The sequence below is a fragment of the Manihot esculenta genome, chromosome 2, assembly GCF_001659605.2.
Source record: "Manihot esculenta cultivar AM560-2 chromosome 2, M.esculenta_v8, whole genome shotgun sequence".
NCBI classification, from domain to species: domain Eukaryota; kingdom Viridiplantae; phylum Streptophyta; class Magnoliopsida; order Malpighiales; family Euphorbiaceae; genus Manihot; species Manihot esculenta.
In genome coordinates this window covers 5,870,829-5,890,614 of record NC_035162.2, presented here as the reverse complement: position 1 = coordinate 5,890,614, position 19,786 = coordinate 5,870,829, and the positions used below count along the sequence as shown (strand labels likewise).

Sequence of the window (19,786 nt, the reverse complement as noted above, 5' to 3'; positions counted from 1 at the left end):
CAAAACAATAAAAACGAGAAGTATCTTTGAAAGATTGAAAAGTGTCACAACTAATTAAGGAAAGTCTATTTATAATAGAAAAAACTCTAATATACAAAATTATAAAAATATCTAAAAACTAATTAAAATTAAAATTAATTTTTTTAAAGTAAAAATTGTATTAATAAAATTCCATCAAATAAAAATGGATTTCATTCCAAACAGAAAGGCGATTATACCTAATAGATTCTCTAACCAAAATATGAGCGGCTAGAGTGGCATTACAACGAACTCATCTAATAGAAATATCAGTTTTAGAGTTTAACAAAGATTTATAATCATTCAAAATCAAACCCTTACATAAGATAATTTGGCAAAGATCTCAAGTGTCTGTCTAAACCCCCTGTATAAGATAATTTGACAAAGATGCTTCTCCTTTTTTCTCATCTCTAGAGCATAAATCATTAAAGTCTCTCGAACAAAGTCACGGAAAAGAATTTCTATGAGATAATGTTTGAATAAGGTTCCAAGACTGACATTGTCGTTGCGATTCCGAAAACTCATAATAACTAGTAAACCTCCATTGAATATTACCTTCCGAAACAACCGAATCAAAAAAATTTGAAGAAAAACCAACTACAGAAACAGACACATAACTCTTCCACATTAACGAAAGGCCTCCTCCCAATCCTTATCTATTGACTTGTATCTCCTTCCAAATAAGTAAGAATCGATTGTACAACTAAGAGCCCCCATTCCCTATATTTTCAAAATCAACATTATTAAAAAATCAAAACAGATATCTTTTTATATCTAAATCCATAATAGATACATCTCTAAAGGATTCCATAAATTTGGCAAAAAAGTCTGTATATTCTGAAAATTGATTGAATTGTATATGAGAAATATCCCCACCATACAAAAATCATAAGTGACGATCGGAATATTTCTGGAGCTCTTAATAGAGACAACAACATCTTCTTTTTCATCGATAGTCAATTGACGCAAATCGTCTTTCATGGGGAAGGGGAAAGAAGAAGTTAGGTTTAAGAAAGAGGAAATGGCAAGAGCATCAAGCCACAAAGAGACCACAGAGGAAAACTTGTGTCGAAAGTCATCTCAATAAAATTAAAATTGATTCCTAAACGGTGAAATTTTCGTATTAAACTTTGTGACAAACTTTCAGTTCTCGTAATATTTTTTTAAGTTGTGCGTCTTGAAATTTTATTCGTCACATTTTTTAAAGTTATGCATCTTGAAATTTTCTTCTGAAAAGCTATCGTGGATATTCATTAGATGTCGGCAGCAAAAATTAAATTCGCTCCAAATCTGCTATAAAATCCAAAATTGTAAAATTCAAAAATAATTACTCTGTATCATGCAAACGTGAGAATCTAACTTTTAATAAAATGTGATAAATCATAACACAAAATATATATTCTCTTGAAATCATGATACATATTGACTTTATCAATACCATATCGAGTAAAGTAAACTCGAAATGTTATTTGTAAATATAATAGTATTAAAAAATTTAATTGGTAAATAAAGTAAGATAACTCGACAGCCCTAATTATTAAAAAGACTATAATATACAAATATCTTAAATGTGCATATTTTGATGTATATCAAAATAAAAGTATGGTTTTAGTCGGTTTAATATTAAATGAGTTGATTGTTCACTATTAATATATTAACTAAAATTTTTTTATTAAAAATATCATTTCCCTATATGAGGAAACATCTGTCAATTATATCTCGTACGAAAGGGGTGTAAAAATTTCTACTGCCTCATAAAACACAACTTCCATTTTTTTTTTTTTTTGTCATATTCAACTTATAACTCATCAAGTCCATACCAATTTATTAGATCATTTACTAAGCCTCTTTAATACCACTCATACCAATAATCACATATGGAACCAATATTTTTAAACTTCACGTGTTTTAATCTCAAATTCTTTGTGGATCGACTAATTATTAAAATGAAAGCCGAGATTTTTTTTTTCTTCAAGTTGTTTAGAGTAATTAAATTCATAAATTTACACTAAAAATAATAATTTTTCAATTAATAATGTAAAAGGAAATAAAAAGGAGAAAAACACTAAGCCTCAAACTTGATATATGTTTGATCTTTAATTTAGGCATTACGCAAATGTTTTGCTAATTCTGGAAGTTTCCGGTGGCCATTGAAAATAGAGGTGCTATTGATTTTTTTTTTTTTTAATAAGAAAATCAAATTTGGAATTTTTTTTCCTTTATTTAATAATGCAACTATATCAAAACATTAGTAATGCATATTGTTTAACACTATTTATTTATATTAGCTTGTACTGTAATATATAAAACAAAAACTGCATCCGTTTTATTTTTTTTAATTCAATAAAAAATTAAGTCATTCCAAGTGAAATTAAAAAAGAAAAATCAAAGTGATTAAGTTGACAAATAAAAATAAAAATGAATTGCTTACCTTCACTTGGCAAGGATACCAAAGAAAAGATTGCTTTGTCTTGTAAGCTAAAACCGTAGGCTACTAGTAACAATGACATGAGTCCAACCGTATATATTCTATTTTCCTTATATATATGAGCTTAAAATAAAATTATTTATTAGAGTAAACGCTATCTTAACTGGAAGTCAAATATTCTTTTTTTGTTTGTTCAACCTTGATGGTGTTGTATACCACTACTACTCTTTCAGATAAAAAATATTAATTAATAATTTTTTTATTTTTTTTTATATATAATGAGACCTACAAATAATTCTTAAATTCAAAAATTGAAATTATTTCACTAGACAAACCTCGGATATTGTAAAAATGGAACTTCCTTCAATTCAAAATAAAAGAAATTAGCTGGGATATGTGACAGACAGAATGAAATATCAAATTCAAAAGATGATCAATTTGCGGCGATCTCCGTACACCAAGTCAACGAGGGCCGTTTACCGCTTCGTGAAGGTCAACGCGTACAGGCCTACCTAAACCGTTGAAGAGCAACTTCTGCGTTTGCGTGCTGTGGACTTGGGTAGCTACACGACACCGTATTCATACAAAATTCCAGGAAACCCAATATAGATGTGTTTGAAATTTTCTATATATGTTAACCTTTAATTCCCATATTTGCATTTACCAATTTTGAACAGAATTACTGCATAAATGTTTTGAGTTAATAATTTTGAAAGTAATTTAACACTTTTAAGTATTATGATTATTTTTCAAAATTTGATATAATTGGAAAAACATTCAATAAAATTTTTATTTCCTAAATTATTTAAATAGTAAGCATTCGCTTCCAGTTCTAAAAAAAAAAAAAAAAAAAAACGCGTTTAGACCATTATCACTGAAAAGGGAACAAAATGAGTATTGTCCAAATTAGTTTTGGGATTACATGATGCTTTCATATATATATATAGAGAGAGAGAGAGAGAAGAAAAAAGGTATACATTTTGATAAGACAGGCATTGAAATTCAAAGAAGTGAAGTCTGAAGTAGATATTTATGGAATCAACGTTTGAATTCAGAGCTCCTCGTCTCTGCATCAAAGTGTGAACACGTGAATTTCATCTGCCCCTTTATTGGACCCTATTATTTGCAATAGAATCTTTTTACTTCATGCTCCCATTCACACTCTATTATGTTCGTTTTTTTCTTTATATATTTATAACATATTTACCATTAATTTAATAAATATTCGGATAATTGACTCATTTCGGTTGAATCTCAGACAACATCAACTCAATTTACGTTGAAGATCCAAATCTAACTAGTGATTGAGCATTTAAAATAAATGGAAAATATGGCCAATGTGAGAATGCAACCAAAATCTTAATTTATTAGGATATAAAATAAATTTATTTTATTACTTTATTCATACTAAATTAATAACGAATCATAATCACTATCCACGTCACTGTATCATGATTCACAACTCCAACTTCATTCTAAAATACAAATCAAACGATCTTGAACAAGTCTATTTTATCCACTCTCGGAAATACGCGTGGAGAGTAAACGCAAAACACAGGCTACAGAATCAAATCAAAGTTGGAATAATTGAATGCGCTCCAAATGTTCATTTTAATTTTTTATATACAAATAACTATTTAAAAAAATTAAGGTGGATTTTTCATTTCTATAAATTAAAAAATATATTTTCAAAATTTCTGACAAAAATATTTAAAAAAAAACAATAGAGGATGCATTTGGTAAAACAAAATCAGGATTTATTCATTTGTTCTTTATTAAGAAAAAACTTACTTTAAGATATTATTAAATTTAGTATATTTAATATTAATAATCTGAAATAATATAAAAATAAAATTACACTTTGACAAATAATCTCTTAGAAAATAATTTTAAACTGAATTACAATTCCAAATATATTTTAATTACATTAAATTTGCCATTTGAAATTGCATGAAAAATTTAACTATCAAATTATGTGTAGTAGAGAGGACTACACCAAAAAAAAAAATATACATACTTTTAATTGTATTTTAATTTTAATAGTGGAATTTTATTAAAATAAAATTATTCAACCTGTAATATTGATAATTTATATCAGTACATTTGACAAGGACGATGCAAATCACTTAAACCACATCAACAATTTTTCCAATAAATTTTCTTTGCCGAAATATGTACGAAAGGATAAAATTTGTTGGGTGGTCACATTGGTTGTTCTTGTCGACAAATTAGATGAGATGGACAATTAAACATTGATGTACTCTCATCGCTCCTTACCTTATTTTTCAACTAAACGCACTTCATTTGATGAAGCTTTTTTTTTTTTTAATCATAAAATGAGATAAAGCAATTACTGTAATTTTTTAAAAATATATTGATTTTAGTAATGTATATATTTAATTAAGAAAAACTGACGCATCTATAACAATATGAAATTTCTTTATTTTCCTCATCTTATTTCAATACCAATTTAAATTAAAGAATTTTTTGACCTATATGAAAGTGTTATAAAGTTATAGAGAGTAGTAAATTAATATAGATACAATTAAATAAAACTGATAACCGCTGGGTTTCACCACCTCGAAATAAAGCCTAGTCCATGATGGCGACCCTAATCCAAGAGTCATACGGCCTCTTCAACAAGTTGGCCTGGACCACCCAGTCTTGAGGTCGGACCTCCCGTGGGCCTCAGTTTTCTCACACCTGACTCGTCTCTGAAGCCCGATGTGATAAGGGGCAGCCGGCCCATACGTCAGGCAGACCTGTTACACGCGTGCTGAGGGGAATTAAATGGCCGTTTAGCATGGAACAGACGTCTGATATTTCAGTACGTACATATCCGCATGACAGAGACAAGTGGCCCAATAGTGGCAAAGCCATTAGACCTCACTAGCCGACAAAAAAAAAGAATAAAAGGAGAGGAGTACCCTCCTCTCAGATCAAGCTTACTGAACCATTGTAAACCCTATTTTCTCTCTGGATCTCAGATCATCAAAAACTATGGAAAAATGTAAAAAAGACACTTTATGACTAAAACCTCACTTGGCTAATTTATTTGTCATGAAATTTATTCAACGAGAAATTTGATTAAAGGAAAGAGAATAAAAATGCGATTTCAGAGTTGTGATAGCACAAACAAAAGTCCTAATATCTCGATAAGCTTGAGAAGGTGGTTGAGATAAGGCCAAAAGTAAAATAGCAGAGTTAATCTCATAAATTACATTGTAGAAGGATCCAGGTTCAGTCGCCAAACATTTCTGTGAAAGCTGCCTTTTGGCCGACTAACATGCCTTCGAAGGTTTGATCTTTGAATCTGTGAGACTTTGTCGCCGAAAGTCCCCTATCTAACTATTTTCAACCCGTTTTTCACATATTTTCTTATATGTTTTTAAGGGTTTCTTGGAATAGTTTTTAGAGTTGTAAAAATTATATTTGGTCTCTCATTTAAGTCCATCTGTGTAGGATCGGACTTGAGAGACCATAGAGGATAGCAGTGAAATAACTAATTTAGAATTAGATTTACATCAGTTAGAGGTGAGTAGAACTAAATTAAATTAAACTATTATTTTAAATAAATCAAACGTTTTAAGTATGCTCATGCATCATAAAATGCCATGTATATATCATTAGGTTATTTTGTATTAGAATTCACAAATATAATGCATTGCATAATTAATTATTATTGTGAATGGATATTAGATGACCTACTAGCCATCGACTATGCTATGATATGTTATAATAATTATAAAAAGGTTAGGATTGCCCATTTTACACTCCTGATATTAAGTTACGGAAAGACCAATGTTATCCATTTTACGCCCTTGGTATTATGTAAGAGAAAGATTAGAGTTGTTCATTCTACGCCCCTGACACTATGAATATGTTATGTTATGATTAAAAGAAAGTTTTAAGAAACACTCGTTGTAAGCCGGACACTATTAAAATTATGGAGGGTTACTGGTGATAAATCCATTTTGATGTGAATTGTTTGTGTTGTAATGCATTCATACAATCATATATTTTATTAAATTATTTTATGATTATGTTTATACTCACTAGACTCTTATAATTTATCTCTTTCCCCTAATTTTAGGTTTGCAGGACCAAAGTTAGTTTGAGAGGTCAGCAATATTGTATGATATAATTATAATGTAAAGTATAGTTATGAACATATAATATATATTATAGATTAGAATTGCGTTTTGTCCGAATTTTCTTTTATAATCTCTTGTTTATAATCTTCTTATTTAAAAGTTTTAAAGTTTAATTTATATTTGAACTAAACCAAGGCATGTAATTATGACATACCGAAACATTTGATGAGTGTTTTAATATGAGTTTTATGTTTTTAGTCATATTGCATATGAGATAAAAATATTTTCATATCTTTTATAATCATATTTGGAATTATATCATGTATAACAGGATATGAGTAGGTTTGCTGTAGGTTCCGGCAATCTTAATTCAATTTGAATTCTAGCACTCGCAATGATCTAATTTTTGAATCGTTACAATTTACAAATAAATCAAAGAGCGAGAGAAATTAGTAAAATAATATATTGTTAAAATTCTACAATATTTTTATATATTATTAAAATTTTAAGTGTAAAAGATGAATTGTTACTCATTTTTAATTATATTCAACTGTAAACAAAATATAACTATCTAATCTTGAAGCTTTGAAAAAAAAAAAAAAGTCTCTTTGAGATATTCACTTTTAATTGTATTATAGCATCCGAATTTTATTAAAATGTAAATTGAATCCGTAGCATTGATGATTTATATTAGTAATGGAGATCACTTGAACCACATCAACAATCCTTCCAATAAATTTTCTCAAATTTTTGGGTGGTCAATATTGATTGTTCTTGACTAATGTAGACGAGGTACACAATTAGACACCCATAACCCTCATTACTCCTTACTTTATTTTTCAACCAAGCATACTTGATTTTATAGATTTTTATTTTTTTATTTTATGATAATTTACTAATAATTTTTTTATTGAAAATATTTTATTATAATTATGATTAAACTTAAATATTTACACTTTTAGATTTAATTAGGTAAATTATTTTGTAATTGTAATAAATTTAGAAGAATGAATTTTATTATATTATGTAAATATTAAAGTTTTTATTTGGAACAAGCAGAGGGAGTTGCATTTAATATTGAAGTGTTGTCTTATTAGTACGATAACGAAGCTTTTAAGGCTCCACTAAACTTTGCACAATAAAATAAGTACATGTTGTAATGAAAGGGAATCAAGGAATTTAGGCCTAGGCATGTTCAAAACATATTTAAAAAAAAAAAAAGAAAAGAAAATTGTCTCCATGAAAGAATGGCTATAGTTTGGACAAATGGAAAGCAATGAAGAAACAGTGAATGGATTTGAGAGAGAAGCCCAATTCTGACACGTCAACCCATTACTTTTTATTTTTTAAAATAAATTAAATGGGTTAGCAAATGTATATGATTTTAAACACAGCGGGTGTAGTTCACCTTTCCAATCAAACTAAATTGATTTAATTAAATGTTTTTTGAATTCGCAATTAATGAATAATTTGAGAATTATTGAAGGAATTGTGTATTAAAGAGAGAGAGAAAGAATTGAGAGTTGTGGATTGAAAAACAAAAGACAGTGGTACTTGGGGGAAGGAAGGAAGGAAGGGGGAGTCTGTTACTGGGGCGGTTACCTGAATAGAGGGCGGTGTCCCCCATCTTTTTGAGTGGGATTGTGGGGTCCCCTTCCCTTCCCTAATATTTGTTTCATTCACCTCAGAATTAGAAGGAGAGGCCCATCATTGATCCCTATGAATCAATGCTCCAATCACTGCATTTTCACTCTCCCTTTTTCCTCTACAAATAAATATATAAATATTATCCATTCAACTATAAAAAATTCACCAATACCCACTTGACATGTCATTCTATGGCAATGCTTTTGTCATCTTACATCAAAAACCTTCATTCCCATGGCTGCTCTCTCCATGACTTAAGCTGATGCAACACACACTTTTCTTCCTTCCTTTCTTTTTTTTTTTCTTTAAATAAATAAATAAATTACCACAGCCTATATGTTTGTTTAAAATAATTTCTATCTTTTTTAAAAAAATATTAAATCCAATCATTTTAAATATATTTATCAAAACATAAGATGGCTAATCTGTCATCACGAGATATCTGCAATCATAAAATATATATATTTTACTATTTAGGTCTCCAAGCAAGATGTGCACAAGAACACTTGGCATATGGTTAGGTAGAGTTTTCAAGTATTTTTGGTGATGGGCCCAAAAAGTGGCTAAATAACTGGATTTCAACATCTCCCTTTCCTTCTGATTTCCTCTCATTACCTCATCTTCCCAATCCCAATCCCACCAAATTTCCAAAAGATGGAATATGGATATGCAACATAAATTATTATTTAATTCCATCTTTTTTAATAGGAACCTTATCTTCTGCAACCACAAACAACACAATACAATACTGCACAGACGCTTCTACATTCTTCTTGAATTGTGCAAAGCAAAATCATTAATGAAAGTGATACATCATTTTTTGGAGGACACACTACACAGACACACCATCATTATTATTATTATTATTATTTTCTTTTTTGTTTTGATAAATAGCTTTCAACCCACAAACCATGTATATTTGTATATGCATTTCCTTGTTAGTCTATGGGATTATCAATTGGATTTTGGCGGCAGGCTTACCTGTATCATTCTCTTTTTATTAGTCTTTTCAGTTTGTTGATGATTTATAATTATAAAGCCAGTAGTTGGGTTGTTCTCTTTTTTGGCTTTTGTTAGGATGAAGCACTTGGTTGTCTACCACTCTTTCAAAATTATTCATATGTAATCAATACTTCTATTTGGTTTCTCATAAATTCTTTAAGTGAGAGAAGGTGGTCATTTGCTTATTGTTTTTATTAATAATCTATTCACTAACACATCACCCCCTTCAAATATTATTCATAAATTATTATTTTTTAAATAAACTTAAATTATTTTGCACATATATATGACAAGTCACTCCAAATAGGTAGGATTAAAGTATAGGTTTCTTTTTGGGCGTGTTTAGAAAACTTGGTCGGCTCTTGTTTCTTTTCCTTTTTTAATTAGCATTTTCGGATAAAAATGAAATGATTCCATGATGAATTTGCTTATAATGTCACCGATTGATTAAGCATTAATGTGGAAATTTATACCATAGATGATGTCATGCAGAACGTCATAAAGAAATCATTTTATTAATTGAATTGAAATTAAGAATTGAAGAGAAGCTCTTCTTCTCATAGGAAAAGCAAACTAAGATTTGAGTAAGTTTGTGGTTGAATTGATGTGCACTTGGTTGGATGATTAGTGGGGGTGTTCTTTTTGCTTTGAAGCATATTGAGAAAGCAAGTGTAGTGAATATGATTCATTCGAGAAACTTCCAGGTTAAATCAATCAATTGTGCATAGGGATGAAAATTGAAAGCAAACCATTGGTGCAAAATGTTTGAATTCTATTACCTCGTAATCATTCACTTTGGAGCTTTTTTCTTTGTTTTCTGAAAAAACAAAGAGATATGATTCACCTTGGAGTTCATTACATCAGAAAGCAGTAACTTATAACCTAAACTATTAAGGTAAAGAAATTAAAGAAAAAGAAAGATTTTTTTACTATGTGTGATGTCATCAATTATGTAATTTATTTAAAATTACGTGTATGTTATTGGATTATCTATCTCTTAATTTAATAATATATATTAAATATATTTATATATTCAGCAATTTTTTTAAAAAATTTCATTTTATACTTAATGAATTTTTATTTTATATTAATTTTACACTATTAATAAATGAAAAAATAAATTACAACGTTTCAGTCTTACTCTGTTAAAAAGTTTTAAAAAATTAAGTAAACTAGGCCCGAAATAATTTACGTTTTGGTTTTTAAGAATGCAATTGAACATAATGAGCAGCTGTAAGTCTGTAAAATATTGCAGTTGATCGCCCTATCTCCACAAGAAAATGTTTGCATTTATAATCATATTAAAAAAGATAATAAAAAATGGGCTTGGGCTAAGCCAATTCACATTCACAAAGCTAAATAAATTTTAATAATAACAATTTTTGGACTAAAATGGGCATATGGTTCGGGTTGCCCATTTAATATTTAGCCTAGGGCTTTTATCTATTGGATTGAACCATTGTAATGCCAAGCCTTGTTCTTGGTTAGGCTTGAGCCTTCCGCGTGATTTTCTCTGCTTTTGAACCACTATCACACCCTGCAAGCAGTCGATGAATTTCCTTCTATAGAAAAAGAATTCCATGTAAATTTTCTTTTATTTAAATAAACTTAAATTTTAAAATATGATAAATTTGGATTCCTCAAGTAACAGAAAAGAAGAAAATTAAAAACAAAAAAAATTGCGTTTTACTCGAAATTCTCGAGCGAACCAAGTGCAAACTTGTTCCAACATCCCTCTTCCAGGGAAAAGAATAAAAGAATCCACATTGTCGGTATATAAACCACAAGAAAATCAGTACAGCAGATTTGTATCATTTGTTGAGATTAACTGCACAAAAGCCTATGGATTGCTTATAAATAACGAATTTTGAGGTCATGCATGTTGTGTCCACAACACATAAAGGGGAAAACAAAGACTTAAATTAGGGCTCCATTTTAATTTGGGGGCCCTCGTCAACCCCACATTGTATAACATTTTCCTGGACGTTGGATGAGACGAGAGTTCCCCCATTATAGCCATCCATCAGCAACTTCCCTATTTTTGATTTCCATTCCGAGCTTTCCTTCTCATTCTTCCGGTCATGAACAACTCTGTCCCGGTAATTAAGCATAGTTCCTATGCCACTATTTGGTGTCCAGCCATACTGCATTAACACCCGTGCCTCACCTTCTGTCAAATCTTCTCCAACCTTAATCAAAATATTCAGATGCATTAGATATGAGAACTAAAACTCCAAAAGTTTCACAAAATAGATAAACCAATGCTTAAAAATATACTTGGCAGGGTAGAGCGAGTAGAGCTACATATTAAGGATCCCTCATCTATTTCTATTCTCCATCATGTTAGAAAGAGAGAAAGAAAGGTGTAGGAACTTACAAGCTAAAAAGTGTACTTGGTTAAACTAGAAAACTTTGAGGATTCAAAACAGTCAGAAAAGCCGTAACTAATTTTTGCTTGATCCTCAATTACCCAAATTGTTTTACTGGTAGAGTTAACAAGGAAATCAAAGGTTTTACACTGAACCTAAAACGAGTGCTTACCAAATACATCTTTTCTGGAATCAACTTGTATAAATTGTTTTAACATATAGAACTGTCAGCAGTCCACATACCCACACAAAATGGGGGTTAGTAATAAAGAATTACGATAATAGTCTTTATTATACTCGATCAGACAAGTTCAAGGAAAAGCCCCCAGCTGATTTTGAAAATTAACACACTAGACTTCAACGTTTGTTAAAGTTCAAGTATAAATAACCCCAATCAAAATTGAGGTGCCTGACTTGGAATTAGTCTGCAAACCTCATAAAATCAAGTTGATCAACCACAATCAAAATTGTGAATGTCCTAAAAATTTTATAAACAAAAGTGAACCACCAGGTCCGATTTGATTTGGAAAGTTCCACAATTGTAATAAATTGGTTTGGTTTTGTCTCTTTTCAAACAAATTAGAATGAACTAAGTTATTCCAAGCAGGCACACACATTGCAAGCACAACAAAAGTGCAAATAACCAATACAGCTAACAATTTATCCAATCTAACACCACCAATCATGAAAGAGAAACAAATTGAGGGAATTACCAATAACGTTTTGTTCTCAATTAGGGTAATCCTGCCACAGTTTGTAAGTTTCATGGCAGTAACCAACCGCTTGATCTGCCAATCAGTGGATAAGGAGTCAACCAGCTCAAAGAAATATGTGGCGTAGCCATATTCAGGGCGTTCCAGCACTATTCTGCATTTAACTAAAACTAATTACCACTAAATGCTGGTACAATGAACAGAGATTAACTTTTTAAGAATATTTTGTTATGAAATGACCTTCTATGCTTTTCAAACACAAATATAAACGACTGGACATCTCGACACCAACCCCATTCAGCAGGCCAATTACGAAATTGTAGATATCGTGTCTGAAGAAGATGGGCCACTAATGAATAATTATTTTAAAAATATTTATTACACAGGAACAGCACAAGTAAAAGGACAACAGAAGTTACCACATTCACCATTTTAAAAACACTATTTTTAAAGTTAAAATTTTACCTGCTCCACGAGTGAGAATAGACAAGCCAAGCAATAACTGGGCTTTGTACCCTTTGTGCATCGGAAAGTAGCAAACTTTAAAAAAGAGTTGCGCTGAAAGAATATCTGTGATAATTAAGAAAAAAAGCAATGTGCTTGGATCAGTGACAAACATGATTTTGCAAAGCACAAAAAAGACATTCTGAAAAAAATTCTATCACCAGAGAGCTTTAATTAACTAGCACCAAATATTTAGTAAATGACCAGGACAGGATTTCTCCCTGTGATCAATTCCAATACAAGGTCGATTATCATATATATATATATATATATATATAACTGAATCACAGGTCAAAGAGAAGGGGGTGGGGGGTGGGGAAACAAAGAAATAAAATTTAAATCAAATTTCATTTTAATCACAAAAATCTATCAATTATTGGTTATCATAACCTCAGGAATCCATTGCCAACCTTTGACATCACATCTTCAAGCTCTGAAAAGCCATCTTCAATGAATGATTCATCAATGGCTTCATCATTATCTGCCTCTCCATAAAGCTTAATTTCATCAACTGATACCCCTTGTTCAACTAACACCTGCCAAATGAAAAGCTCAGAATGGAGCTAACCTGAATTTCATGGGAGAAGAATTAAGAAATCTATTACCTGTAGAAGCCCAGGAGCATCTTCCTCCAGAGCCGTTTCTATTGAATTCCTGCAATTTATTTTAACAAGAGATCCCAGAAATGGTGGGCACTAATGTAGAAATGCAATTTCTAAAAAATGAAAAAATAAAGAGAAAGCAAAGAAAAGATATTACGTGGCAGTCTTTTTCCTTTTCCGTGGACGGTTGATCCTTACTGTGTTTGAAGCTTCCATGGGAGCAGGATCATTATCAACAGAGGGGCCAATTTTCATCAGGCATTCATAATTCCCTGAACTATTTAATTCATAATCAGCTCTTGGTATCTGCAAATTCATCCGATTTCGCAGTTGCATGTGATCTACACTGTCTCTATTGAGTTCATCAGAGAGCTCCAGTTCACTCTTCGCATGTACTATGTTAAAAGAGAAATTACCCATAGCATTCCTGCCTTGGGTGTCTGATTCATTGTTATCTAATGGTTCAGCCTTGACTTTGACCAAATTCAATACAGTTGAACCAGACACAGTATTTATGCTTGCAGGTGCATTATCAAGTTTATCACATGAATTTAACTCCAAGGATATTTCCTGAAATGAGCAAATTCGTTTATCAGTATTCAGAAGTAAAGAACAAGAGACATTTGTGACCAAAAAAAAAAACTTCCCATTGATACTTGTAAAAGTTCTTGTTTTCCCTTCACAGCAAGAACGGACTATTTTAAGGCAAATCAATCCAAGTTGATAAAGAAGATGCTATGGCTTTGGCTAGAGAGAGAAAGAGAGTACAAATCCCTCCACATGTTCCCTTGCAATTGCAATTTGCATTATTAACAAGTATTTTGCAATCTAAACTGACCTAGGCATTGAGCATCCCCCCCCCCCCCCACAATAATAATAATAATAATCTAGAATAGGTTTTGCAGCAATAAACTTAATTCACGGACTACTCATAATGAGATTTACTCTCTAACAGATGCAGAAGCAAGAATCCAATAAGTGAAGATCAAGGAGCATCACTACCAAAAAGGGGATAATCTGGAAAAGTTCATTACATAGTGAAAAGCCACCCCATTTTCTCAAAATTTGCATTTAAAATATGAGTATACCAGCAGTCTTCAAGGATGTATGAAAATTTACACTATAACAATGCAACAAATGGATGAAAAATTACCTCCAGCTCTGGCTTTTCCATCCTCAACATTTTCCTGAAAAGTAACAACAGAGTAACAATAAAGGGAAAATGTTTAAGGAAAAGGCATAGAGTTTGAAGTACAAGGCTTCAGAAATTTGGCGCATAAAAAAAAATATACCTTGATAGCAGCATCCTGAGTCGCTCTTTTAGTACAATGTGATCCAGATCATCTACAGAGTCATTGGAATTATTAATCTTGAGCTTCAGTGCTTCAACAGTAGCACCAAAGGAGCTACTTACGCTGCCTCCTAATGAACTCTGCAAGTAATCAAATCCTCACCTTTTACTTTGTTAGATTTCTTCCCATTGAATTTTGGGGAATGTGTGCACAAATTGGCATCAAATTTTCTCCAGTTCAACAGCGTTAAATATTGGTTTCCAGACGTGTTACCTGATCTGACAAGTTGCTATTTACTTTGGTCCCATGGCTGTCACAATCTCCTTGCATGGCCAGTTGTTGGCGAGCAGTTACATTTTGTGAACATTTACCAGCTGCATCACAATCCGCCTGAATTTTATTGCATGCTACTACTGGATCAACTCCCAAAGAAACATTAGTTTCATGACTTTGTGACTGCACCAACTGCTGATCTATCTCTTTTTTGACAGAGGAAACAGGAGCAGTGGAACAGCCCTGCAAGGTACACATGTTCTGTAAAGGAAAATGGCAGCACACAAAAGAGCAATATTATCAAGGCAACAGGCGACACTAAGGCGATAAAGGACCCTATTGCCTTAGGCGAGAGGCGAGGCAACGCCTTTTTGAAGTGAGGCGCCATACTAATGTATAAACATATATATATATATATATATATATATATTTATGTGTGTATGTGTGTGTAGGCGTGTATGTATAATGTAAAGATATTGCATTAATTCCATTTTAATTAGCTAGTTGGCACAATTATTAGGATATATATTTCTAATGACTTAGTTGAATTACACACATACTTATATATATAATCTTTTTTTTAATATTGGAATATACTAGGATATTGGAAGTCAACTATGTACATATATATTATTTCTCTCCTAATTAGTTAAGATGTATACACACCTATAATTATGATAATTAATTAGAAATATATCCCTAATTAGTTAGCATAATTACACGGATATACATCTCTAATTAACTAGCTCAATTATAGGACATAAATCCCTAATTAATTAGTATAATTATAGAGATATATCCTCTAGTTAGTACTTAAAATTTAATTCTCCAAGCAGTTGCTACAAAAGGAAATATGAATTAGGATTTAATCCTTAAAAAGAAAAGGAAAAAAAATGAAGGCATGCACATTTTCAAGAGGCTGCGAGGAAGTAAGAAGCCTCACCTCATCCAGGTGAGGTGAGGCTGCCTCGCCCAACACCTTTTGGTGCCTTTAATAACACTGCAAAAGAGGTGCAAGCACTAGCTCAGCCATTTCAAACACGGATTCGTCAGTCACTGAGGTTGTGGTACGAGTACGAGGTCAGTGCAGTACGCGAATTAATGAAATATGGGATACGTAGGGAGGTAGGCTTAATAGGTATGCTAATTCACTAGTGATAAGTTTAGTTGGTTTGCCAATTTAATTTGGGGTATGTAATTTATGTTTATGCAATGCAATATAATATTTACATAATTATATATGTGATAAATAATTGATAATATTTATATTTTTTGAAAATATCTTAAAGTTTAACTAATAAAATAGTAATTTACACTCACAAGTTAACATTGCTACCTATTCCACTAATATTTAAATCTACTACCTCACTTAAAATATTTAAAATGTATTTTTCTTTTTGTTTTTCCTTTGTTATAGCCTGCCTTTCTTCTTCTTTTTACTTCTCTTCTTTTTCTCCTTGTGTCTGCATGCTATTGCAACATGCATATTTGTTTATCTTCTTTCTTCTTTCCTTCCATCTTTTCATATTTTTTTTTGGAACCTCTATCTTAGTGACTTAAATCGCATCTCTCAATGATTTGGAATGCAAAACGGCAAAAGTATCACGTTTCAGTACAAAATACGGAACGCTGTCCATAGGAGGATTGAGAGAATCCGTTAACTATGAGATTTGTTCTATTCTACACCTATATTTCCTAACATCCTAGTCATCTCAAACTCCTAATTTCAACCACAAGCATTAGCAGTCTTGTCATCTCTTGCCTAAGTTCTATAACATGAAATTCATCAAAACTCGGGAACATCTTAAAGTTAATCTACAACTTAATTGATAGCTAATTTGCACATTAAGCTTGAGCTCATTCTCATGCAGACAAATGGCATAATATCTCATCATAAACAAGACAACAAACTTGAATTTGGGATTGTTTGGAGTGGAGAAAACTTGGGATTGTTTGGAGGGGAGTTTGGCATTATGAACGATAATTTTTGGCAATACAAGGAGCATATTCATCATCTTCTTTTTTTTATTCATCATCTTCTTTCCAATAGGACTCCAATTGCTTAAGAATAAAAACACAGTGAAATGCCTTTTTTACATGAATACAAATAAGTGAAAAATCAACTCGAAATTTTATTAACAGTACAAATATTAGAATCAAAGCCACCAAGAACTACCTGCGAATCACGTTCCTCGTTTCCCTTCTTTGTAACGATCTTTTGAGGACTGTAAATTAGTAATTAAAAATCCCTATCAAAGCTCTTTAACACCAAACAACAAAAGTTTCAATATCGAAGACACATAAAGATAAGCTTCAAAAGAAATCACTTTACGTTGATTGACTATCAGGCGAGCATGAATTCAGCTTCCTTGCCATTAAAAGCTGACGCCGAAACGCCAATGGAATATAATCGAGTTCACAGACCCAATCAATGTCACTAGTTTCACAGTCGGCTTTACTCGAAAATCCATTAGAATCGCACAATTGAGCCATCTTTTTTCTTGCTCCAACTTTCTATTGACAAGCTAATCCATGACGAACCTTCTCTGCAAACTATCAACCAAAAGAAGACGAAACTGAAGGAAATGCAGTTATTTGGAGAAGATTCTAGGTAGGTTTGTAGAGCATAGGATTTGGAAAAATTGAGTGAGAGAGAGAGAGATGAAAGAGGGAAGGAAGACCTGTTATGAGATGGTAACAGGGAGTAAAGTCAGCGGCAACCGGCGAGAGTGAAGTGAGTCCGGCTGGTCACTCTAATTGGCGCGAGAAAGAAGGTGAAAAGTTCCGAGCAGGGTCGCCGGAGTAAACACAGCTTTGATCCGAAAAATGGACTTCCACTCGAACCCGCCTCCGGTCTATGTTATCAAAAAGGCCAAAAATTCAAATCAGCCCGTAACTTTTTACTAAATTTAAACAAGTCTAATTTATTTTTTTTTAAAATATTTAGTTTTACGTTCTAATTTTATAAATAATTATTTAATTTAACGATGAAATATAGTTTTGTATTTTTATATATTAAAATTAATTATCATCTTAATTAATAAAAATTAAAAATATAATTCTAAAATAGTAAAATAATTAATATTTAAGATTTAAAATATTTTATTATTAAAAATGATACTTTATTAAGTCATGATTTATTTGTATTTAAATACAAATTTCTCAGGATTTCATTTAATAAATAAAATAAAATTAAAACTTATTTGAATACTTATTGAGACTTTATTTTGTTATCAAATATTTATTAATTGACGAATAAGTAATTGTCCAGTTGTAAGACACACGATACTCTTAAAAAATATATACTGTTGAAAAGAAAAAGAAACCATGAAATGTACAGTGCCATGTATTAAATTTAAATATGAAATGTTAATAAAATAATATTATTTGCACTCTTGGTCCTTGCCACCTCGGCACTACTCTTTTTAGTTCTGCGCATAGTATGATCCAATGACGAGGTTCTCGTGGGTTCACAGCTTAAGCTTGATCTGGTTTGACTTTTAATTAGGACTCCAGGGCCCAGTTGTGGGAGATAACTTGCATCGGTCTCAGACCTGCGTAAATTAGTCTATAACTTTTTTTATCAATGAATATTTCTCCAATCTTGATAAAAATAAATAAAAATTATGAAAAGAACAAAATATGAAATAATATCATTTGCATTTGTAATTTTCACCCCAATAAAATATTTTTTTTTGAAGCACTGCATATTAAAGTGAATTCTGTGGCAAACTTTTATAATACACTAGTTATTATAATCACTTGCAAATACCAAACGGCTCCATTGATCTTCTTAAAATGCGCAATTAGATTCCTCAGATTTTTATTTTATTCATTTGGAGAGTACACCTTTAAAGCTATCTAATTGAGATTTTTATATTTATTTTACTGATAAAAATATAATATTTTTTATATGTTTACACATTTCAATGAATTATTTTAACAAGTATATAGTTGTTGTTCTTCTTAAAAAAATTATTATAAGAAAATTTATTTACATAAAAAATAAATTAATAAGATCTTATAAAAATATAATTATCATATGTTAAATCTATAAAGATTTAATATTGTTTTATAAATTAAACATTCGATTTGATTTTTATTAATTTAAATAACATTATTTTTTAATATATTTATTTTCATATATATATATATATATAATTAAAAATGTCATAATATTTTTAACTTAACATTTATAAAATGATTATTTTACAAAACATAAATATATTTTTTATGAAAATTAATAAGATAAAATATGGAAATTTTATAAATTTAAATTTACTTATATATAATAAAATTATAGAATTTTATTTTATTTTATTCTGAATAAATAATCGTAAAAACTAGCAATAAGATGATGCAGATGAAAAAGATAGGGGTTTTTTTTTTCCCTTCTTCTCTCTAATCAAATGCATAATCATTTTACCCAGCTCCAGAAAACTAACAAAATCAATCAGGAGATTCATAAAAACCCTTATGATCCTGTTCCAATCAAAACGGCTTATCTTTCAACTGACCGTTTTAGAGGCAAAGGTTATGATGATTATGAAGAACTGAAAGAAAAGAAGAGTGATATGATCAAATGATTTTGGACATTATTAACAGAGAAAGTAAATAATGAAGAGATGAAAAAAAGGAAATAATGATTTTGGGCATTTAAAAGAATTATTATTATTATTATTGTAAAAACCAAAGGACAATAAATTTGACCGTTGAGACCAGGTGGGTGTCCCCACTTCTAAATCTTGTTTGTATCTTTCTAAAGAAGTGGGTCCCATCCTATTTGCCTCGTCCTCTCACCAATTGCACACTCATTTTCCCTGCAGAAAAAGCCTACAAAAGAA

General features: G+C 30.8%; 1 protein-coding gene across 8 annotated transcripts; it reads right to left on the bottom strand.

The window, feature by feature from the left end:
* Nucleotides 1–10,941: 10,941 nt before the first annotated feature.
* Nucleotides 10,942–17,807, bottom strand: LOC110610017. Of its 8 annotated transcripts, none has more exons than XM_021749872.2 (13): nucleotides 17,624–17,807; nucleotides 17,275–17,518; nucleotides 17,119–17,167; nucleotides 14,943–15,203; nucleotides 14,670–14,809; nucleotides 14,531–14,564; nucleotides 13,535–13,947; nucleotides 13,381–13,429; nucleotides 13,186–13,311; nucleotides 12,737–12,841; nucleotides 12,512–12,603; nucleotides 12,272–12,425; nucleotides 10,942–11,378 (listed from the first exon to the last, which is right to left on the bottom strand). In XM_021749872.2, exons 2-13 carry the CDS (start codon nucleotides 17,433–17,435, stop codon nucleotides 11,112–11,114), a joined length of 1,851 nt encoding a protein of 616 aa, XP_021605564.1. In that variant the 5' UTR covers nucleotides 17,436–17,518; nucleotides 17,624–17,807; the 3' UTR covers nucleotides 10,942–11,111. The 8 variants fall into 8 exon arrangements, with proteins under 8 accessions (XP_021605564.1, XP_021605568.1, XP_021605563.1 ...); XM_021749876.2 differs by having other exon boundaries at nucleotides 14,943–15,185; XM_021749871.2 differs by having other exon boundaries at nucleotides 17,275–17,495.
* Nucleotides 17,808–19,786: the final 1,979 nt, after the last annotated feature.